Source organism: Phycomyces blakesleeanus (genome assembly GCF_001638985.1).
Source record: "Phycomyces blakesleeanus NRRL 1555(-) unplaced genomic scaffold PHYBLscaffold_25, whole genome shotgun sequence".
Taxonomy (NCBI): Eukaryota; Fungi; Mucoromycota; class Mucoromycetes; order Mucorales; family Phycomycetaceae; genus Phycomyces; species Phycomyces blakesleeanus.
In genome coordinates, this window is record NW_017265158.1 from 417,175 (window position 1) to 439,006 (window position 21,832).

At 36.5% G+C, this 21,832-nt stretch overlaps 8 protein-coding genes across 8 annotated transcripts; 4 read left to right on the forward strand and 4 right to left on the reverse strand.

Moving 5' to 3' along the window:
• Nucleotides 1-4,112: 4,112 nt before the first annotated feature.
• PHYBLDRAFT_127637 (hypothetical protein) lies at nt 4,113-6,018 on the reverse strand. The gene is made up of 7 exons (XM_018429178.1): nt 5,922-6,018; nt 5,520-5,828; nt 5,266-5,419; nt 4,842-5,199; nt 4,600-4,762; nt 4,341-4,498; nt 4,113-4,281 (listed from the first exon to the last, which is right to left on the reverse strand). The coding sequence occupies exons 1-7, from the start codon at nt 5,998-6,000 to the stop codon at nt 4,189-4,191; spliced, it is 1,314 nt and encodes a 437-aa protein (XP_018286409.1). The 5' UTR covers nt 6,001-6,018; the 3' UTR covers nt 4,113-4,188.
• A 144-nt stretch (nt 6,019-6,162) lies between these two features.
• PHYBLDRAFT_183233 (hypothetical protein) lies at nt 6,163-6,875 on the reverse strand. Its single transcript, XM_018438737.1, has 3 exons — nt 6,657-6,875; nt 6,557-6,585; nt 6,163-6,486 (listed from the first exon to the last, which is right to left on the reverse strand). Exons 1-3 carry the CDS (start codon nt 6,752-6,754, stop codon nt 6,383-6,385), a joined length of 231 nt encoding a protein of 76 aa, XP_018286410.1. The 5' UTR covers nt 6,755-6,875; the 3' UTR covers nt 6,163-6,382.
• A 641-nt stretch (nt 6,876-7,516) lies between these two features.
• PHYBLDRAFT_5487 (hypothetical protein) lies at nt 7,517-8,016 on the reverse strand (the record flags this gene model as incomplete). The annotated part of the gene is made up of 2 exons (XM_018440194.1): nt 7,517-7,838; nt 7,913-8,016. Coding segments are annotated over 2 exons (426 nt in total), but the record flags the coding sequence as incomplete, so codon positions are not given.
• A 3,599-nt stretch (nt 8,017-11,615) lies between these two features.
• PHYBLDRAFT_136409 (hypothetical protein) lies at nt 11,616-13,022 on the forward strand. The gene is made up of 7 exons (XM_018429784.1): nt 11,616-11,692; nt 11,756-11,925; nt 12,016-12,302; nt 12,365-12,546; nt 12,616-12,735; nt 12,793-12,888; nt 12,952-13,022. Exons 1-7 carry the CDS (start codon nt 11,627-11,629, stop codon nt 12,973-12,975), a joined length of 945 nt encoding a protein of 314 aa, XP_018286412.1. The 5' UTR covers nt 11,616-11,626; the 3' UTR covers nt 12,976-13,022.
• A 52-nt stretch (nt 13,023-13,074) lies between these two features.
• Nucleotides 13,075-13,764, forward strand: PHYBLDRAFT_160154 (hypothetical protein). The gene is made up of 3 exons (XM_018434125.1): nt 13,075-13,224; nt 13,279-13,327; nt 13,422-13,764. The coding sequence occupies exons 1-3, from the start codon at nt 13,101-13,103 to the stop codon at nt 13,561-13,563; spliced, it is 315 nt and encodes a 104-aa protein (XP_018286413.1). The 5' UTR covers nt 13,075-13,100; the 3' UTR covers nt 13,564-13,764.
• Nucleotides 13,765-13,779: 15 nt separating this feature from the next.
• On the forward strand, nt 13,780-14,180 carry PHYBLDRAFT_117358 (apses-type HTH transcription regulator; the record flags this gene model as incomplete). The annotated part of the gene is made up of 2 exons (XM_018428574.1): nt 13,780-14,039; nt 14,105-14,180. Coding segments are annotated over 2 exons (336 nt in total), but the record flags the coding sequence as incomplete, so codon positions are not given.
• A 1,923-nt stretch (nt 14,181-16,103) lies between these two features.
• PHYBLDRAFT_188721 (hypothetical protein) lies at nt 16,104-18,297 on the reverse strand. Its single transcript, XM_018439550.1, has 9 exons — nt 18,050-18,297; nt 17,855-17,982; nt 17,545-17,769; nt 17,338-17,453; nt 17,184-17,250; nt 16,867-17,118; nt 16,744-16,790; nt 16,431-16,671; nt 16,104-16,344 (listed from the first exon to the last, which is right to left on the reverse strand). The coding sequence occupies exons 1-9, from the start codon at nt 18,288-18,290 to the stop codon at nt 16,180-16,182; spliced, it is 1,482 nt and encodes a 493-aa protein (XP_018286415.1). The 5' UTR covers nt 18,291-18,297; the 3' UTR covers nt 16,104-16,179.
• Nucleotides 18,298-19,915: 1,618 nt separating this feature from the next.
• PHYBLDRAFT_150555 (hypothetical protein) lies at nt 19,916-20,674 on the forward strand (the record flags this gene model as incomplete). The annotated part of the gene is made up of 3 exons (XM_018432501.1): nt 19,916-20,108; nt 20,178-20,465; nt 20,586-20,674. The coding sequence occupies 3 exons, from the start codon at nt 19,916-19,918 to the stop codon at nt 20,672-20,674; spliced, it is 570 nt and encodes a 189-aa protein (XP_018286416.1).
• Nucleotides 20,675-21,832: the final 1,158 nt, after the last annotated feature.

Sequence of the window (21,832 nt, forward strand, 5' to 3'; positions counted from 1 at the left end):
AGATAGATTTAAAGACGTCTTTTTTTTATGAGTGGTCAGTAAGTAGATCGCAAGCAGAAAATAAATAAAAAATATACCCCGCACATACAGACGGCTCTTGTTTGGCAGCCGTCTTCAAAGAAGACATTGACGGACGATGAGTAGGGGTACTTTTGGAGGATCTTCGGGAGATAGATTCTCTTCCGGCTATCGTCATTAGCTTTGCCCCAGAGGTCGACGGCTTCATAAATAATGAGAAGCGTTTCTTCTTTTTGGAATCATCGCCCAATGTAGATCCCGATGAAGTAAGGGTGTCTGGGGTAGATTGTGGTTTGCTATGAAATGCGTTTTTCAGTTTCTGCATTATTGTATAGTGAAATTGAGCCAGATGAAATGAGGTGGAATGGAGTGAAGTAGTATACAGTAAAACAGAAAACAAACAAAAAATCAAATTGGCGTGTTTATAGAAGAAGAAGAAGAAGAAGAAGAAAAGAGAATGAAGTAGAGAAATAAAAATAGAGAAAAAGAGAGAGAGAGAGGCGTCGATTTCGATTACCACGAGAGGCTTTTTTTGGCAAGGCTAAAGATCTTTTTATATATGTGTACACAACTTGTTCATAGAAAACTCCTTATCGTCTTGGCTTAACCCAAGCCAGTTTAACCCCAAAAATCAAGTCAGTTCAATCTAACCATTTAATTAAGTTTATTATCATTATCATTAAATATAACAGGGATGATAAATTTGGCTGCTCTTTCTCTTGTGTGTGCGTGTGCGTTTGTATGTGTAAAATATAACAGAAAGGATCATTTATGGGCTGTAGTTTGATTGGGTCTTGGGTGACATTTTGGTGTGATGCGAGAAAGCTTGAACCAAAAGGGACTAGGCATTAGAAAATATGCACTGTGATGAGTATGTGCTCTATTTTAAGATATAGAAGCAGTCCAAGCTCATAATGATGTGTAGGGATTGAGCGCTCTTTGTCCTTTCTTAGGTATTCCTTTAGGTAATATAGAGTATTGGATACAAAATTAAGATTTTCTTAAACTTTTTTTTTGTTAATTTTCATATAGAGAGATTGAAATCCAAGTCATAGAAAGCTTACCAAGAAATATTTTGGCAGAGCCGATTTTAAAATAGCCTTGTTTCTTTTTTGTTCTTGGTACGAGTACCGAAAGATTGTCAAAGACTGCCTCGGTAGCAACCAAGTGGCAATTTCATTGAAGGCTTGTTTAAAGAAGTTGATCATTGTATGCTTAAATATGCAGGTAAAATAAGACAAATGCGTAGTGAATACAGATAAAACAAGACATTACTAATCAAATCAAATCAAATCAAAACCAAGCTAAAATAAAATAAAGTCTTTCGATTTACAAACAAAATATCTGCTGATTCCATATGAGCATATTAGTCTTCAAGACCTAATCTATTCCTCAGCCTTCCTTCTACACATATAATAAAAGTAGTTTCTCAGCCATACTACATTATCTATATACACAAAAAAGAAGAAAAAGAAGAAGAAAAGAAAAAAAGCGTAGGCACATAAGCAGTATATCTTTGACAAAGAAGACAAAAATGCTAATTTAAAATACGCCAACAAAAGTTCTCTAACTGTTCAAGAAGAGTTAATGTGATGGTTACTTTAGATATCTGCTCTACTGAAAGCTACATACACACACATAGATATCTGCTTTTAACTCGGGAACAAGAGTAATTAGATGAATATCCAAAAGTTTGTGCACAGAAAAGAAAATGGCAAATTTAAAGTAGTAAGAGGTATTAAAGTCACAAGTACAAAAAACTGCAATATCGAGTTAGCTTAATGTATTAAGAGCCTCAACACATTCGACTTGTAAAAGACTTCAATAAAGCTTACAGACAAAGTAGCTCCAGAAAGGTGGCTTTCTCTCTCAATTAATCAGGATTTGTTTCTGGTATATATTCAATAGAAGATGAGAATCAATAGATAAAAATTAAAATTAAAATCAAAATAAAGGGACTTGAAAGATTCTTTTGAATAGGGTTATAAGAAGGTCTTATCCTAAAATGGTTGATATAGTCTTGTATCAAAAAAATAATAGTAATACCTTGCAAGACTTTTGCCTTTACTTTTGCTTTTATTACTAATATAAAATATAGTTTTAAATATAGCATATGCACACACACACACACACACACATATGCAAGCTAGCTAAGCTCCAGTTGAACATTACATAATACAAGGCGATGTGCAATGACAATCAGTATTTAAGAGGTACATTGGCGTCATCAGTATTTTATCCATTTCCTCAAAGATATATGTATATGCATCTGTATGCACAGACTCTGATAAATAGTTGCACATTATCTTTATGATGGCACACTATCTAAACAAGCCTAAGAACTTTTTTAAAGTTGATTTTATATATTTTTGTTTTACATGCCTTTTTGTATTTTAGAGCTCAGGGTTTATTATTAAAGTAACTTCACTATTTTGACTTTGCTCTTTTCTCCTTCTTTATTTTTTTTGTTGAGTCAAGGCTGTGCTACTTTATACAGTTCTTTTGAAGATATCTAAGCATATTGCTCGAATGGCTTATAATATCTTGAAGAAATACAGCTGTCAAACTAGGAGATATGCTACATATAAATAAAGATAAAATGGTATTTTAAAGAATTGGCAGCAACACAGGCATTGTCGTAATTTCTCCTAATCCACAAACTATGTCCATAATTAAATCTTTCAGCTTGTTTTGTTTGAGCAATTTAACATACAAAGTACGTAGTATCTAGAAAAGCAGATTCAAATCTTACCGCATAATTCCCGTAATATGGGTGGACTGGATGATTTTAGCCTCACAGACTTACCTTGTTCATTCCAGTTGCTGGGATCGTAGATTCGTTTGGTGATTAGTATGTTGTACATGATATTATAGACTTATTGAAACCTGCTTTTCAAGGGAACTACCGTTCTTTCCGGTGTGCCCATGTAGGTAGCTAATTCCGGCGAGCTTTCTGCTTAATTGGCTATTTATTCTTTCTTTAATCCAAGTTCATTTCTTTCAAGCTTGTGTTTAAACTATTTAATTAATCTGTTTTCTTTAATCGTCTTTATTATCACTATATCAATTTACAAATTTGAGCAGAATTTGGTTGTAGTTTCGATGAGTTTTACAACATAGCTAAGAGTACTCGCAATCAATGCAAATACTTGATCCCATATATTTTCTGTAGCGGTCAAAGGGATCTATTAAAAGTGCGATTATATGTTCTCATTAGATTTGCATTCTTCACAAATCCCTTGCATACCGCTTTATTTTTTTCATAATATCTTTAAAAATAAATTACTGATCAACTTTACCATTGTGCCAAAATCACGAAGTATTTACTCTTGTGTTCACTTGGTGTGGACAGACTAAAAGTTCAAAAAAAAAGTAAAACAAGTTCATCATAAGCTTAGTCAATCAGACTAATTTATGACTGTCCGCACCTTTTTTCTTTAAAAAAAAATAGTTCAAAATTAGTCAAGCACTTATCAGTTAATTGTACTCATACTTCCGTCCCTGTCATTAAGTAAGACTTTTATCGCGAGTTTTTCTAGGCCGTGCACCCTATGGTACTTCTTTTCTATCAAAAAAAAGTTCATTTTCTCAATTCAAATGACAACGGAAGAAAAATAGCCAATCAGAGTCTTTCAAGAATATTGCCCCTTTTCACCTTTTTTTTATACTTTTATTTTGTCCACACCTTAGTGCGCTGGAAGAAACCTTTACCGTTATACTTGTGGGTTTATTATATTTTATTTCAATTATTTTTCAACCCTCGTTGTGTCGTCCACATGCAACAGTACGCAAGGCCTAGAAGAACCCACGATAATTTTTTTTTACCTGTCTACTGCTTAGGAAGAAACTTTCGGAATGTCAAGGTTGAGGTGGGAGTAGCAACAGATTTCCTTACTGCTGACTTTGGCTGTGATGGATCCTTTCTAATATCATGAAGGATCTGTATCTCTCTCTCTCTCTCTTACGTTCCCTCCCTTTTTTTCACACTCGGAATATATCTCAGAGCTTGTTCTACTAAATTTAGTTTTGTTATTCATTATAATTGATATTAATTTAGAAGAATAGCAAGGCTTTGTAAATAGGAAAGAAGTATCGAAGTTTAGAAATGGGTATTTATTGTTATCACAGTGCAGTTTGTGTGTGTTACTCTAAAGCTCTACTATTGCTTCTTTAAAGCTTTGATTCAAAGAAAGCTGCTCTGTTCTCAGGCTTTGAGGCAGCCTTTTCAAAGTCTTCTCTAGTAATATAACGTGCCTCACATCCCTGTTATAGATAAATAAAAAAATCAATACTTGAATATTAATTATTAACATTCTACTTACTGGGTTATATCTTGTAAGGGGTTTGGGCTGATTAACTTGGCCACGTTTATAGATAGTTATTACAACGGCACCACCCAAACCAACGTTGTGTTGCAAGGCATACTCTACATTAGGCACCTGTCTATCTCCAGCCCAGCCACGGATCTGCCAAACAAGCTCTATAACAACAACAGAAATCAAAAGATTAAGTAAACCCGATATTAATATTATTATTATTATTATTATTATGGTAGCAAATTCTCTCTACATCAAACATTACCTGTACACTGAGCAAGTCCAGTAGCACCGAGGGGATGTCCTTTGGAAATGAGTCCGCCAGAAGGATTGATGACATATTTACCACCATACGTATTGTCCCCAGAGTCGATTAGAGTGTGTGCTTTTCCAGGGGGTGTCAAGCCAAGAGCATCATATGTCAACAACTAATGTTTTTTAGTGAGTATATATACATATATTCTTTCTTTTAAGAAAGAAAATGTAAAGTAAAATAAAAAAGCTTACTTCATTGGCAGAGAAGCAGTCATGAAGCTCAACCACCTGGACATCATTAGGAGTAATTCCGGCCTTTTTAAAGGCTTCAGAGGCAGCACGGCGAGTCATATCTGAGCCAGCCCATTCTATACCGTCCTTGGACAACATACGGGGGGAGTCTGTAGCCATGACCTGAGAAGCAATTTCAACGGCTTGGTCAACAAGACCATGCTTAACTACAAACGATTCATTGCAAACAATAACGCAACCAGCACCGTCTGAAGTAGGACAGCATTGCAGCTTCGTCAGCGGACCAAAAACATTTGGTGACTCTTCAATTTCTTCAAGTGTGTAGATGGTCTGGAATTGGGAGTAAGGGTTGTTTGAACTATGGTGATAGACGTTAGCACATCATGCACCAGCCGGCTTACACTTATAACCTTTTGATCCTTACCTGTGACGATGGTTCTTTTCGGCAATCTTTGCAAGATGTCGCGGTGTAGCACCGTGTTTTTCCATATAAGCTATACCAGCATTTCCAAAAATCTGGGCAGCATAAGGAGCATTTGTGGCTCCTCGTTCAGAGAACATCACAGTGCCAACATGATCTGTGAAAGTATAAAGATATGTGTTCCAAATCACGGCGATTAATTATAAAAAAATAAAATAGGTGTGGACGTAAGCTATACTAAGCTTAAACTATTTTACCGAGAGGATTTGTACGATCAGAAAACACTGCTCCCAAGGACCCACTGGCCATGCGTTCGAATCCAAGTGCCATTGCGCATTCTACGGATCCAGATGCAACCGCATTACGAGCCTGCAAAAGAGCAGTCGAACCAGTAGAGCAGTTGTTGTTAACATTGATTATGGGGATCTGGGTCATTCCCAGCTGGTATAAAACACGCTGCCCAGCTGTACTATCAGCAAATACATATCCACAGGCTGCAAACTGAATATCGTCGTAAGACAGACCAGCGTCATTCAGTGCCTTGACAGAGGCTTCCAGACCAAATTCTTGTAGAATAAATACACAAGCATTATCATAAGTATTATTGCATACAATTATTGTACCTAATACATTATTTTAAAAAGAATGCTTTTTATTACCAGTGTAGTCCACCTTTCCACGGGGTTTGATGAATTTGGACATGCCAACACCAATAACAAAGACTCTTTCTGGGGCCATGGTATAGATTAAATCAATAAGAAAAAGAAGAAGCTAAAGAGAGGTCAAAAGAAGGGTGTGGGGAAAAAGTTGGGATTATAATGACTAAGAAAGTTTGTGACACTCTGATTTGAGTTTACACACTGGAAAAGAAAGAAAAAAACAAAGTTATGCTTTGTATCAAAGGAGATATACTTGTTTAAAAGTTAGAGATACCCAAAACACAAAGATATTAAGAGTATATTTAAAGATTTGTTTTCTGATATCTTTACTGTACAATATATATATATATATATTAAGTATCAAAAATTTATATATACATATACAAAGTATGACATTGAGGTTGTAAAACTGGTGCTTGTCATATTAACTAAGTATGGGTATCCATTATCGTGTAAAGGGTTTAATTAGGAACAGCCCCATATCCTGGTCCACCAACAGGATAGCCTCCTTGAAGTCTCTTTTCATCTCTCTGCTTGATCAATAGATAGAATGCGTGAATGTGACCTAAATAACAATATGGTTCGTATTTATATTTGCAGTGAATCCAAACCAGCCCAAGAGAAATAAAACTTACCTGGAAGATAACCGAGAAGAGTCAAACACCTACAAACAACAAAAATAAAAGGTATAGTCAGAATATGTAGGTCAATAAAGTTTATATATGAGTTTCATACAAATTAATCCAGAAATCTGCACCACAGCCGTGCATCAGGAATACACCCAAAGGAGGCAGTAAGATGATTATTAGGATAAGACAGCAGTCGCCAACCATGTTGTTGTTATTGTTATTATTTTGTTTGAGAAGTGTAGGGAAGAAAGTCAATCAATGCAAATCGATGAGGATAGCTGGCTTTTTTAAACGTTTCAAAAAATATTGGCGCGACAATATTTCCTTTTCTCTCTATTTTATTTTACGTCATTCTTAGCACATTATATGTCACGGCTTCCCAAAGGTGGGAGGAATAAGGACATTTTTTATATTTGTCACAAATCCCAAATCATAGATATTCTCCAATTCACTAAAACTCTTAATTCTTCGTTCTTTGGGTGGGGTTTGGGTGTGTACATCTTTACGCTTAGGAGGATTAGTTTTGACCGGCTCTTCTACAAGGTAAAACACCCCACGGTCAATATCTTCTTCGACAATTTCCCATTTGAAGGCTTCATTGGTAGTCATGCCACGTCCGGCAAGATAAAGTCTACAGGATATTTTAGTGAATAGAGCCAGATTTGATAAGCCTCTTCCTACTTACTGGTACACAAGGAATAAAGATACAACGACCGCGACCACAGTGGCTAGAATGCCAAGAGATCCTATTATTCGGTCTTGGTGCATAACGTGCTATTGCTTTGTATTCAGTACAATTTTCTTGGCGTTGATGTACTCTTGCATAAAAAAAACAGGAGATTTGCTTACCACCATAGCTTGACGAAAGGTTATCGGGCGCTGGGTTTTCGCCTTGTGATCAAAAACGGTTGCATTTTCTAATCCCCACTCGACTATAAACCCACGATACACTTCAAAGCACAGATAGGTACCATACACACACAATTGGATCAAGGAGTACAAGAAAAAGAAGAAGTACCGATGATTATTCACACCCACACATCGATTGATCCACGCACAGTGGTGATCGGATCGTCCTACACATGCATGGCACATTGAACAATGTTTGGATCTTGCGGGCTTGAGTCGCTTGCAAGTAGTACACTCTTTGGGCTCGTACAACAAATTGTCATATTTGTAATGATCCATGTAACTCTGGTGATTATTGGCAGTAATAATACCAGGATCTGCAGTACAAGCCATATAATAAGAATAGTAGAGAACACCAATATGCGCTGGAATCAAAAACCTTGTTTGTATAGAAAAGTTTGAAACATGGTCAATAAGCATTTATGCTTATGAGTTTCTCCTATATGACCTTACTGATGAATTCTCCCGAGGTAAGGACCAGGAACATGAGGCACCGCAAAATAGTAGAACAAAGCAAATGACGAGACAGTCAAGAACATAAAGAAAATCTGCAACAAAATATAAAATCCAAGACTCAAAAAAATTAATAAAAACCCAATATACACACACAGATAAAGAGTACACCAATCACACCTGTAAAAATGGATTTCGAGATTCGCAACAATATACCCATGCTTTTCCTAAACGCTTCACATTCTTTTTCCCTAATGTAGATTCCATTGACCATCTAAATGTACATTGGTTTGAATTTTTTTTGTGTGCGATTTACGATAATAATTACGAAACTCTTACATTATACCTCGTGGAAAGGTGCTCGTCAAAAAATAATGAGTCTTTCCAACAATGCCATGTCTTAATTGTGGCCCTTCACCAAATAGAAGCACAAACACAATGACGCCAAAAACCACCAGAAACAGAATAAGGAGTGTAACGAGATTCTAGAAGGGTGTAAGCCATAATGATTACAGTTTACTCTACCATACCATAAAGTTAACGTCTTAGACGACTGTAAAAGAAAATAAAGACTAAGAATGAAAATGAAAAGCGGGTATTGAATGAAAGGCTTGTCTGATGAGAATGAGCCAGGTACAAGCTCTTGTCCTTTAGCTTCCTCGTGTTTGAGGCACCTCATATAATTATGGTGGGTAAGTCATGATATAATTAATAATTTTTTTGGAAGGTTTCTTTTTCTATTTACATTAAAGGTATGATTATAACAAATTCAGATTGTCTCGACTGAATTATCTTACTATACCGGTACTGTAATTCATCAAGCCTACATAAACGACAATCAATTCTTCAACAAAACAAAAAAAGACATTTGTAATATGTGGTTGGGACAATTGGAATAAGATACTAAATATGATATATTGAATTTACAAGAAGTTGCCTCATTATTATTAAAAAGAAACAGTAATTTATCTCTGTGTGTTATTCAACAATAGAGAATTTGCAGCAGTTGCTGTAAAAATAAACTTTATATATATATATTTTAAATAAACTCAAAGTGTTCTAAAAATTTGTCTGAAACAATTACTTTTAGGTTTGTTTTACATATAAAGATTTCTTAAAAGTAGTCGTTGCAAATAATCTAACAGTAGACATATTGTTCAAGTATCTCTTTTCCGCTTGGAGTCCAAACGAGTGGGGATAATCGAAATGTCTACAAACGAGTCTGTAGTTTCCTTGTCCGGAGTATCTGAATATAGTGTAAATTAGTACACCCTATCAATTTATATACATGTCTACTCACTACACGTACCCAATTTTGTATTATTTTTTACATTGTTAAGTGGAACATATGTTGGTGAGCTGACTGGTGGTAAAGAGAATCCCTAAACTCCAAAGCGTAAGTATATTATCTCTTATTAATCAAATCTTAGAAATAACCACCTACTTTTTTGAAAATTTTGGCATTTGGAGCTGGTAAACAATCTTTAATGTAACTCTGAGGTAATACAGACGTTTCTGAAATATAGCACTTTTCAAATATCTTCCCCGTAGAGCTCAGGCGATTTACATTTAAGTTTATGTTCTGTTGTTCGCTTGAAAGGTTGTGGTTTTCTGAGCTTTCTGTGGATATTTCATAATCCTGATATACATCCATATTCATATGTGCTTCTTGAGCTTCAGAGAGAGTTACCGGACTTTCAGATGAGGTTCCCAAAGGGGATGTAGGAGTATGAGCTTTTTCGCTTGTAGCTGCCGGCACATATTTCGACTTTTCTTCAAGTGTACTTGCTTTTCTTTTCCGTTGATTTTTCACAAAGGTTTTGGGCTCCACAGAGCTAGGACTATCTATATATAAGTTTATGTTCTGTTGTTCACTTGAAAGGCCAATATTTTTTGAGTTCTCTGCGGATATGTTAAGGTCTTGATCTACATCCATATCCATATGTGCTTCTGTAGTTCCAGAGAAAGTTACCGGACTTTCAGATGGGGTTTCCAAAGAAGATGTAGGGGTACGAGTTTTTTTGCTTGTAACTGCTGGCACATATTCCAGCTTTTCTTCAAGTGTACTCGCTTTTCCTTTCCGTTGATTTTCCCCAAAGGGTTTGGGCTCCACAGGCTGTGCTAATATGCTTTGATCCCCAATCTTCTCAAGAGAGCAATACACAATAGACCAGCCGATTGCTTCTTCTTTAATTGCTTCTCGTTTTCTACGCAAATATCGTCAACAGTTGGTCTTGATATATATAAAATCTACCTACGCTTTTCTTAGGCTCTTTTCGACACCTGTCCATGAATTATTGTCAATTCCGCTGGTAGGAATAACAAAAACTCCTTTGTTAAATTGAATCAGAGGACTTCTCAATGGTGTTCCTGGTCTACAGAAAATAGCCTTTCCGCCAGCTGCCTTAATCACCGTAGACAATCGATCAAACTAGATTTGTGTTTATTGTTTCCCAGGGAATAACAATATACATTATTAAATTTTCTCCCAGAGAAGCAATAACTTTCTATTTTACTATCTATATTACCTGTTCTTTTCCAAATATATAGAATATAAGACCATTAAATATCCAAGTGCGATTGACTGAAGGTAAGAAGTTCGGGGCACATTGTGTCAAAGGAAAATCAGAAGACAATGGAGGAATATGTTTCTCGAAATCTGGAAACACAGTGCTTGTGTCGCTCACAAACTCAGCAAGCCATGATGTTGACACGACTGGTTTTAATTGAACAAGGCACTGTATCAACTTGTGAGTAAATCGGATCTCCTTGACATACAAGTGTGTGCAATTATCATCCCAGTCTTTGGTGATGTGGAATCCTAAGAGGTTCCCATTCAAGAGAGTCAAGATTCTAATCATTCCTACACTTATACCAATTATTCTACAAAAATGTACCTAATCGAGCGCCAGCCTCAAGAAGCTCCTCTTTCTCATTCCTCCCAAGAGACGTACGGCATACAAATAGATGTTTCCACACAAGCCTACAAAAATAAATAAATCAAGTTGGCCAAATGCAAACAAGTCTTCGTGATCTTACTTGACCGCACTGTCAAGAGTGCCAAATTCCATGACTGTATCATTCTCGATAACAGTTGGATCTTTTATGCTCTTTCCGTTCGCCTTAGTCCCATACTTGGATCCTACATCTTTCAGAACTACCCTGGGTCTAAATTCAATGTTTCCCTATTAATAAGCTAGACATTAAACAAACACACCAGAAATAATATAGATAGTTGTTATGATATATTACCATGTGTTCATGTTCTACTGGATCTACAATTATACTGGCATGTTTTCGACTGATAGATTTGTCAGAGAAAGTAATATCGGCATCTAAAGATTAGTGTCAGTGTTGAATCGATGTTTACGATGTAATATTTTGTACCATTCCTGCCAACCATGTATGATTTTCCCGGTTTGAGCAAGATCTGCTTGTGTTCTAATTAAACAATTAGTCATTGTGGAATATTAAAGAAAGTATTATTACCTGAATCCTCTTTTACATCGCATAATACCCACATGATTTCGACAATTAAATATGAATTAATTAATTTTTTAGCTTATTTCTAGTCAACGAAGATAGTTGAGGGGGGGAGTGTGAACACCTTTTCTTTAACTTTCTTGCAAATAAAACGCAGTCTCAGCCACGCTTGCTTTTCCCTGTTTGCTACAGAACACCATGGATTCAAAGGCAGAGGGACAACGCCAGACGATGCTGGAGAAGGCACGGCGCAAGATCTATGAAGAATCAGAAAGAGAACGACAAAAGATATCCAAGGTTTGAAACAAATTCAAGTACTCAAGAATTTTTATGAATCTAACATTGTGATTGGATGTGTAGTTAAATGAAGTGCGCGTGGGATCCGATAAATTCATCACCACTACGGGTGACATTGAGACCCAACTCAAGAGCAGCACCATTGGTCTCACAGAGTTACGAGACTATCGTAAGATCAAAGAAAACTTGGAAGAGCAGCAATTGAGAGAAGCAGCAAAAACTGCACCATTGGGGTACGACGCATTTAAAGAGCTGTAAAAGGGGGTTTTTTTTTTAAAAAAAAAGTTGTGTGTATTGATCAATTTTTATATATTTAAAAATAGAGAGGAGAAGAGAAAGAAGAGAAAGAAAAAGCAAATGATGCGCCTATCTTTTGAAGACGAAGAAGAAGAAGAGAAAGAGGAAGAGGCAAAAGAACTTGAGGCTTCACCTGAAGCAGGGGAAGATGATGATCAGGAAGAGACCGAGAAGATACAAAAGAAACGTAAAATGCTCAAAGATCCTACTGTTGATACCAGTTTTCTTCCTGATCGAGAGCGAGAAGAGGAAGAACGTCAGATGCGGGAGGAGCTGCGTAAAGAATGGCTGAGGAGACAGGAGGAGTTGAAGAGTAAGTCCAATATAAACAAATAGACAGTAAGCTCATAAAGTATAGCTATTTTTGCTGCACAGGTGAAGTGATCAGTATTACATATTCTTACTGGGATGGCAGTGGTCATCGTAAATCAGTCCAGTGCAAGAAAGGAGACTCTATTTCTCAGTTTCTCGATGCTTGCCGCCAGCAGTTCCCCCAATTGCGTGGTGTTAATGTCGACAATTTGATTTATGTCAAGGAAGATTTGATTATTCCTCATGTAAGTTACGGAAGATAATAATTGTCATGGTATGTATTCATAATTGATGTATTTCCTTCCCTTTATAAGCATTACACCTTTTATGACTTTATCATCAATAAAGCACGTGGTAAATCCGGGCCTTTGTTTAACTTTGATGTCCATGATGATGTTCGGTTAGTCAACGATGCAACGTTGGAAAAGGATGAGGTGAATATTGAATTGGCTAGTAAATTCTTAAATCTTAACCCTTTCAATTTCTTAAAGTCCCACGCAGGTAAAGTGGTCGAAAGGTCTTGGTACGAGCGCAACAAACATATCTTTCCTGCAAGCCGATGGGAAGTATTTGATGCATCCAAGAACGTAAGTGTACTTTATCGATACTACTCGCATATGTTAATCTGTTTCCATCTCTTCAATTTTTAGTATGGAAAATACAAGATCAAGTAAAAGAGACGGTAAAAATGATAGACAGGTTGCCAATTTTTTTTTACAATAAAAGAAGAAAAAAAAAAGAATTCCCCGTGCTCGTCCTGATTTCGTTTTATTATTTCTATTCTTTCTCCCTTATAATTATGAGTGAAGTTGAAAGTGTCTCTGAGTATGTCAAATTGATCAGTAGTGATGGTTTTGTGTTTGTCATCCATCGTGAAGCTGCAATGCGTTCTGGTACAATTAAGAATATGCTTGTCGGCCCTGGTAAGTGCATAATACCTTTGCACCAGAACGGATGGTAAACTTTTGATTTTGTAGTCCAATTCAAAGAGTCAGTAGAAAGCGAGATTCCATTCCGTGACATCAAGTATAAACGCAATAAATAAATTAAGAGAAATCAACAATACTAAAAGAAGTTGTATCAAACAAACCGAAAAAAAAACATCTTTGATCCTTTGTAGGGCTGTCATCCTGGAGATTGTGTGTCGTTATCTTTACTACAAATGGCAATACGAAGGCTCCACTACAGAAATTCCAGAATTCAAAGTCGACCCAGAAGTTGTTCTGGAGACATTGATGACAGCTGATTTCCTCGAATGTTAATTTAGGTCAAATTAATGTTAACTCTTTTTTTCTGTACTTTCAATAAAGCAGAGCAAACAAGCCAAAGTAACTTGTTCTTACATCACGCGTCGCGGAAGGCGTAATTGACACGCTCAGCCACAGCTTATAGCCAGGACGCGGCTGTAATGGACAGGCTACGCGTTTAGTCTGTTTCGCGTCTCTTCCTCTTTGGCCATCTTTTTTCATTTCTACTTAATGGATGTTGTTGCACTTACATCTTCACATTCAGACACAGATGTTTACACTGCTGTGTATAGTAGTGTCAATGTGTTTGAGATGACAGTTCATGGTGTAGCTATCATGCGACGTCGATCTGATTCATATATGAATGCTACTCAAATTCTCAAACTGGCTGGAATTGACAAGGGTAAACGAACAAAGATTCTCGACAGAGAAGTTCTTACAGGAGAGCATGAAAAAGTGCAAGGAGGATATGGAAAATATCAAGGCACATGGTAAGCAACCTAAGGCTTTACCTATTATTGGATTATAATACAAGTACTCATCAGTTAATGAGCAGGATTCCTTGGGACAAAGGAAAGGAACTTGCTGAACGTTATCAGGTCTTGGACTTCATACTTCCGTTGGTTGAATTTGATATTGCAGCTTATGAAGAAAGTGGGGACCAAGAGCTTGTTCCGACCAAAGAACAAGCCCTGGCAGTTAATCCAAGACGTATTCAAAACACTACTATCCAAGATTCTACTCAATCTATCCATACATCATCACCTTCGTCTCCTTATTGTACTATCGATTCTCCTACAACATCTCCTTACCACCGCCAAATACCTGTCGAAAAGGTCCCCCACAGTCGAAAACGACTTAAACTATCTCCACCAAAAGACTCCGAAAATTCAACTAAAAACGAACATCAGCGCAACGTATTGATGAATATATTTCTATCAGACGAGCCTATTCCTGAATCATTAAAAAACCCAAAGACTCTGTCGTCTATTAATATTGATCTTGTGATTGATGAACAAGGTCACACTGCCCTACACTGGTCAGTTGCCATGGCTAAAATACAGACGGTTGAATGGCTAATTACAAAAGGTGCAAATACATGCCGAGTAAATTATGCGGGAGAGACGCCCCTTATGCGTGGGGTTATGGTGACCGATAGCTTTGACAACGACTGTTTCCCAAAACTTCTCGATATTCTGAGTACATCTTTGAGAATCACAGACCATAAGAATAGAACTGTCCTACATCACACAGCTATTACGGCAGGAGTTTTTGGAAGGTCTAATGCGGCAATATATTATATGCAACATCTCCTGAGTATAATAAGAGACGATGAACAACTTAAAGCCATGATAAATTCCAAAGATTCGAGCGATGACACTCCTCTTAGCATAGCTACCAAAGTAGAATGTAAAGAAATGGTCGATTTATTGATGCTGTATGGCGCATCTTCAGATTACTCTACAACTCCAGAGCATATTACAACTGAGGATGAAAATAAGATAGAGTCAGTCGTAAGTAAACGAATAGAGATATGATTTAATCCCGAGATAGTATTCTAAGTAAAGAAACCTTAGGTATCACATATTGAAGATTCAGAAATTCACACTGAACCACCGAATAATACGATACCATCCTATAAACCCAACCCACAGGGCCTTCATATTGTATCAAGTAAGTCACAGGAATAAAAATGATGTTGAGGAAAATAAATCATTTATGAAAAAAGGTTATAGCTGTACAAAACTTGATTGCTGCCATGGACGCAGAGTTCAACAAACAGCTTTCTGAACGAGACCTTGCTTTAAAAAATGCCAAAGATAACATAAAGACGATCACCTACCAATTGGAAAAAGCTAAAACAGAACTTGAGAAACGACATAATGATACTATGTTACTTGCAGAAGCTCAAGAAAGAATAAGAAAATTCGAAAAGACATTACAGGCTGGCTGGAACAGTCTGGATAACGACAGTGGAAGTAATGATGACGACGACGATGATGATGAGCATGGAGATATTGAAAATATGCGTGGATTTGACAGCTTTGATGAAAACAGCCAAGCGAGTGATGAAGAACATATTCATTCGCCCAGTATTCTGTCAGATTCGGTCTTATCTAAATCTACCCGCGAACACAAGCTGGAGCGACACATACGCCAACTACAAAACCAAATTAACGTATTTGTTAAGGCCGAATATGAACACAAACGAGAGATGGAGCTTTTACGGAATAAACCTTCAGAAAAAGAGCTCCAATGCAAAAGGTTAATTGCGGCCTGTTGCAATCTTCCGTTTGACAAGATTGATGATTTCCTAGAACCTCTTTCACTTGTAATTGAGAGCGACCCACCCGATATGGATATGACGCGTGTTGTTGAGTTTATGGAAAGAATGAAGCGATCTGGTATTAATCCAGACACTCTTCTTGAAATTTCAGAAGACAACAGTAGTTCCAGTAAACACACTACACCTGCATCAACGCTCTAAACTCCTAATACTGATCCTTATTCCACCACTTGTATATATCTCCCCACTTACATAACCACTACCCTTTCATGTTTTTCCATTTTTTATTTTGCTTAGATGTAATTTATTGGTCCTAAAAAGCTGTATTATTCATGCTTTTTTGTCTATTCACGTTTCCATCCAAAATCTTCTTCTGCGATATCACACACCATCTCTCCGATTGCAAGCGAGGCTGTCGCAGCCGGGCTTGGTGCGTTACGGAGATTGAGGATTAAGCCATCCATAACCTTGCGTTCCACAATGAAATCACTAGCAGCAATTCCTCCTGACTATTGTCGTTTAATATTATTTCATAATAAAAGATTAATTATATCATACAGAAACCATTTATCAACAACAGGGGAGGATACTTTACCTCGAATACTTGTGCCATAACTCCACTGAAACTTTCCTCGACCATATCAGCTGTCAAGCTTGGCATCATTCTCTGGCCACTCTTCAAGAATGCATGCTTGCTCAAATCACGGTAAAGTTCTCCAAGTGATACCGAGAAGTTTTTGACAAAGAAGGACCAGAATGCAGGGTTGATAAGAGAGTCGTATAGATCTCTGACATTAAAGTCAAAGAAGCGATATCCTTCTCTTGAGAAAGTGAGACTAAATAGGACAATATAATTAAATATAGGACCAAAAATATTTAAAAAGAGACGTTTTGTTTCACCAACTTACCAAGCACCGGGACCGACAATCATTTGATGGCCACGACGTACATCTACCTTTTTAGATGATAGATTTATTTGAGCTTTTCATACACAACAATTGTCTCCCAAAAACAACTAACGCTTGACTTACTGTTGGGGTAAAGTGAACACCGACGGGAATACCTCCTCCGCTGGGAACAGGATAGACATTACGCTTCACGACGCTTCTCATACCACTCTTGATTTGGTAGTATGTACCTCTAAATGTCACAATAGGATGGGCCTTGACGCTTCCGCCAGTCAAACCTGAAAGACGATCGGCGTAGAATCCACCACATGTGATTACATTCTTGGCATATACTTCCAATACAGGACCGTTGAGCACCTTTTCAGCACCACGAATCTTAAGAGCAAAACATCATTAGATTGGTTACACTATTTGACCTATTAGGTTATTAGAGTGCTTACTCTGACACGGCCATCTTCAGTCTTGTTAAATTTGCGCGCTTCGAATGAAGTCTTGATATCACCACGACTGAGAGATAGAAAAAGATGTAAGACTTCCAACCCGACTTATCCAGATTTACTTGATTATATATATATATTAATCCCCGCACTTTACCCGCTTTCTCTGATCTCATTTGCGATACATTGACTGACAAGCCAGTAGTTAACAATACCAGTGTTGGGGGAGTTCAAGGCACTATAAGCTTTGATATTGGGTTCCAACTCCTTCACCTAATTAACGCAGAAACATAACAGGTGATGAGTTGTGCACTTCCCGACAAACCAACCATCTAGCAAAGTTGCTAATGTCAAACTTGCGCACCTTTGCACCATCAATGATCTCAAGGCCCTTGACACCATTGGCTGTGCCTTGTCTGTAGAGCTTCTCGACCTGCTTGTGTTCCTCTTCATTGCAGGCTACGATAAATTTGCCGCATCGATCAACTGGGAGGTCGTGATCTTCGCAGTATTTGTACATCAAGTCAGCACCGCGAACACAAGTGTGAGCCATACGTGATCCTGGCGCATAGTAAATTCCAGCGTGAATCTACATTCATTCCATACACACATATGAGTTTTCTTTCGGAAGAAAAATTACATTCTTGTAATCTATTAGTTTTATTTCACTTTACCACTCCAGAGTTGTGACCAGTTTGATGTGCAGCGACTTCAGGCTCTTTTTCGAGTACGGCAACTGTCATCTTAGGGTATCTGTGCAACAGTTCCCGTGCAGTTGCAAGGCCAACGATACCACCTCCAACTATAATCGCAATAGTCCTTTAAGTGTCAGCTAAGCAAAACACAATATAACTATATGTATATCTTACCGACAACAGTATCATAATGGTTGTGGCCTACATCGTTATCACCTCCATCACGGAAGGATTTGGCTCTAAGGGGGCCCATAATTTTCTCCAGGCCTTTATGAATCTTCCCGCCTTCTCCAGGTGCTTTGTCCCACACAAAGATTTCCTGCTTGGCATTCAGAGTGATGCGGCTGGTGTGCAGCATACGGCCGGTAGCAAGGGGAACAAAGCGTGCAAGAACAGAGGGAGTACGCAATGACATTTTGGATAGCAGGAAAGAAGAGCAATCAAATCTAGAAGAGTTGATAGAAAATTTATATCAATGAAATAAAGTTTTTTTTTTGGTGCTGGTGCGAGGTGTCTTTTTTGGGGAGATAGTACCCGAATCAAGGGTCTTTGAAAGGAATGATGCTATTTATTGGTATTATCTGTAATTGAGAAAAATTCTTTTTACATTATATTCATAGCCGCATAAAAAGTCGTAAGAATTACAAATACGAAAGAACTCAATTATTTTTACTAGTAAACCCAAGAGATTTTTGGTGAAATTATGTAAAATAAAGCTATTTTACCTTATCTTTGAGCACATATCAGGCTTGGCTCAATAAGTAAACGAATAGGAGAAAAATAGATCTCTTTTGAGGTACTTTTTTTTTGTGTTCCCACATGCGTGGAGAAGTTCACACAAATTCGGGGTATTCTCCAGCCAGAATTTATTAAATCTCAGTTTTATCTACTATAGGTATAATGGGGTATTGTGTACGTTTGTTTGGTAGCGCGTAAGCTTTGGGCGGGTAAACTCTAACAAATTAGACACGGAACCAAGAAAATGGATTTTTGTTTTTGCTATTTACACAGCAAAAAGGGTAATCTAACTGCAGTTTGACTGGAGAGCCTTGTAATATCTCACTGTTCTATTACTTCCATGTAAGCCATTGGAGTCAGTGCCCACGCCTTCCTACTGTCTTGCCCGGGTGGGAAGTGAGGATACACAGACATGAGATTTTCAACTGAGTCAATATAAACGCTTCTTTTCGTTACTTGTTATAATTCTTATCGAAAGAAAGATCCTTATGACCCGTTTTCCCCTTCTCCTTCGGTTTGAAAGGCTGCTTTTTGTTCCTAAGCATGGTACAAAGCTTTGACTGAGATCAAACAAAGTATGACAGGCTAAAGAAGAAATTGAATAGTGGGGAGAACTTTGTCGGGTTTACTTACCATACCTAGTCAGGAAATGAAGATCTTTTACTTGTTTCGTTGGTAAGAGCCGGTGGAGAGAAAGAAAGACAAAAAGGCCTGTGCTGTAGAATGACACAAATAATTCTATTTTGATACTTGTGTTGTGTTGTAACCCGATCCAAAAGACCTGTACCTCTTGTTGATATAATGACACAAAAAAATGGGCTTTATTATGCTACATCAATACAGATATATACTATATATATATATATACATAATAAGCCTACAATGCTTTATTTTCTACTTAGCTTGCAATTATTATTTATAAAAGCCGAGTATTTCTTAAATTCATAACTGTCACTTTTCTTTACATTTAAAGTAATATTATGTACTAAGATTTTTCCTGTGGAAGTACACAAAGATATATAAAGTCAATGGGACAACAAGCCCATGTATTTGTCCTGGTTTTGATAACAATCAATATGATTCAGTAGACAACGATGTTTAAAGCCTCTGTTCTGTTAGATTATGCATTGACAGCATTGTTTCTTAAAACACAATAACTATGTAATACTTTGTTTTAGGAGTATATTCTTAATAGTTTTATAAATGAGTATTATTCCTACACGAGAAAATTTAGCAAATATATAAATATGATGTAAGAATCGGTCTTCAAGTACATATAAATTTTATTTTTGTTACTTATCAATGATCAACGTCTCCGCAAATACCTATGTTAATGAGAAATCTACCTTCAGATTTTACAGTAATGGACATGTGCTATCGGTTATTATATATGAAGAAGACGGCTCTATTGGCTATAACTGCAATCCATGTAGCTTGACAGATGCTGATTTGTTTTTAATGCATGAAAAAGATACTATGTATTTCAAAATCAAAGGTAGTTTTCTTCTTAATAAGTAAGCAGGCTTATATGTGCTTGGCTTATTTTTTTTTATTCAACTTATAGGCGAATGCACCTTTAAAGCTTCTGTAGACTCAAATAATTATCTATACACTACTTGTAAAATAAACATCGATTCCAACAATACTTGCCTTGAGATTCATTTACCATCCTTTGAAATGAAAAGTACCGAACTTCGTATAGAGTCTAGCTCTACTGACATATCCAGCGAGTTATTTAAAGTGCATGAGCTTCTTTATAATATATCTGTTCTATCTGACAGTGATATTCAGTTTCTTGTTTCTAAAGAGCAGGATAAATTTCAAACATATACAGCTGTTTTAGCATATCACTGTAAGTTAAACTATATCAAGGGACCCTGTTTTTAATAATAATAGTGTACTGATCTATAGTAACTTTTATTTATTTATTTATGTATAATGCTGCTAACTCTACTAATTATTATTATTACAGGGAATTCTTTGGATGTGCTTGACTCTCCATGTGCACCAGGAGAAGAAAAGACACCAGAGCTTTCGGCCATTACTTTGTTACAGAAGTAGACTTTATTGATATAAAAAATAAAATCAACTAAAAGAGACATTAATTTAAGATTGGAAATAATGATATAAAAACCATACCGAAAGTGTGTTCGTTGGTTTGTAAAAGCTATATTATAATATTTTGAAAAAGAGGAAGGGAAAGGGAAATCGTAAGAAGTAAATAATGGGTAATTTAAGAAGTCAAATGGTAACATCTACTTACGACGTGTAACTGAAAGTTGTAAAGATCGAGTGTCAGTGTATCTGTGAGATAAATTTCAACATTAAAAAATGAATTTTCTACATTGAAAAAGAAACCATTTTATTTTTAGGGTAGAGCCGATAATGACAGTAAAGCTATCTTTTGATTAGTCTTTTTATTATGTGTCCAAACAACAATGAAATAAAATCACTTGTAAAGTAGTTATATTAGAGCGTCTACAGCGGTTTGTCTAAACCTAAAGTCCCGTATTGTTTATTACCTGAATGTTTTAGTGAAATATTAAATTTAGGAATCTGTTAAATATTCTTGAAAGTTTTTCAGCTAAAACTTTTAGTTAGACAAACCACTGTAGATGCTCTTATGTTTTAAACGATGGCTGTAATACAATATCTTTATATTAGGGAATACATTTTCTTACTCTGCCTTTAAACTCGTGTACCGCACTTTTTCAAAGGTCAAAATATGCTGTCAGAAATGGCAAAACTGACCTCGTCTTCTGTTTACTTTGTCAAAACCCAATTTCTCTATAAAGTTAATAGAAAATATATTTGTTTCCGTCATCCTTAACAAATCATTTTGACCTTCAAAAAAAATGGTTAGGGTACGATTGTTTTTGACGCTTAAAAAAATGCACTAGATGGAAGCCTATAAAAGTTTGGGACAAAGTTATTTCAGAGGTTTTATTTTACATTCTTACAAATGTTGGAATAAATGTCAAAACAAAGAGCCCATGTGATTGCTGCTGAGATTATCAAAAGCTAAAACTTATATAATGAGAAATATGATGAACGACGATAAGATTAGTAGCCAACAAAAACAATCAATCAGAACTATTCATTTTTCATTGCCATGCGCGTTTTTGTCTTTTAATTTGCTTGAATTCAATATGACTCAAGCAACTTTCTGATAAAATGATCGCCCTGAAACTTTTGATAATAAGAGTTCTTTGTATAAAC

Coding starts and splice junctions, on each gene's coding strand:
- PHYBLDRAFT_127637 (XM_018429178.1), bottom strand. CDS start 6,000: ATGGCCCCAGAAAGAGTCTTTGTTATTGGTGTTGGCATGTCCAAATTC. Junction 5,420..5,519: donor TGATCGTACAAATCCTCTCG/GTAAAATAGTTT, acceptor ATACTTTCACAG/ATCATGTTGGCACTGTGATG. Junction 4,763..4,841: donor ACTGCTTCTCTGCCAATGAA/GTAAGCTTTTTT, acceptor AAAAAACATTAG/TTGTTGACATATGATGCTCT.
- PHYBLDRAFT_183233 (XM_018438737.1), bottom strand. CDS start 6,754: ATGGTTGGCGACTGCTGTCTTATCCTAATAATCATCTTACTGCCTCCT. Junction 6,586..6,656: donor GCAGATTTCTGGATTAATTT/GTATGAAACTCA, acceptor TGTTGTTTGTAG/GTGTTTGACTCTTCTCGGTT. Junction 6,487..6,556: donor TCTTCTCGGTTATCTTCCAG/GTAAGTTTTATT, acceptor ATTGTTATTTAG/GTCACATTCACGCATTCTAT.
- PHYBLDRAFT_136409 (XM_018429784.1), top strand. CDS start 11,627: ATGCTGGAGAAGGCACGGCGCAAGATCTATGAAGAATCAGAAAGAGAA. Junction 12,303..12,364: donor GAGACAGGAGGAGTTGAAGA/GTAAGTCCAATA, acceptor TTTGCTGCACAG/GTGAAGTGATCAGTATTACA. Junction 12,889..12,951: donor TATTTGATGCATCCAAGAAC/GTAAGTGTACTT, acceptor TTCAATTTTTAG/TATGGAAAATACAAGATCAA.
- PHYBLDRAFT_160154 (XM_018434125.1), top strand. CDS start 13,101: ATGAGTGAAGTTGAAAGTGTCTCTGAGTATGTCAAATTGATCAGTAGT. Junction 13,225..13,278: donor GAATATGCTTGTCGGCCCTG/GTAAGTGCATAA, acceptor TTGATTTTGTAG/TCCAATTCAAAGAGTCAGTA. Junction 13,328..13,421: donor ATTCCATTCCGTGACATCAA/GTATAAACGCAA, acceptor GATCCTTTGTAG/GGCTGTCATCCTGGAGATTG.
- PHYBLDRAFT_188721 (XM_018439550.1), bottom strand. CDS start 18,290: ATGTCATTGCGTACTCCCTCTGTTCTTGCACGCTTTGTTCCCCTTGCT. Junction 17,983..18,049: donor CCATTATGATACTGTTGTCG/GTAAGATATACA, acceptor TTGCGATTATAG/TTGGAGGTGGTATCGTTGGC. Junction 16,791..16,866: donor GTGTTCACTTTACCCCAACA/GTAAGTCAAGCG, acceptor TCATCTAAAAAG/GTAGATGTACGTCGTGGCCA.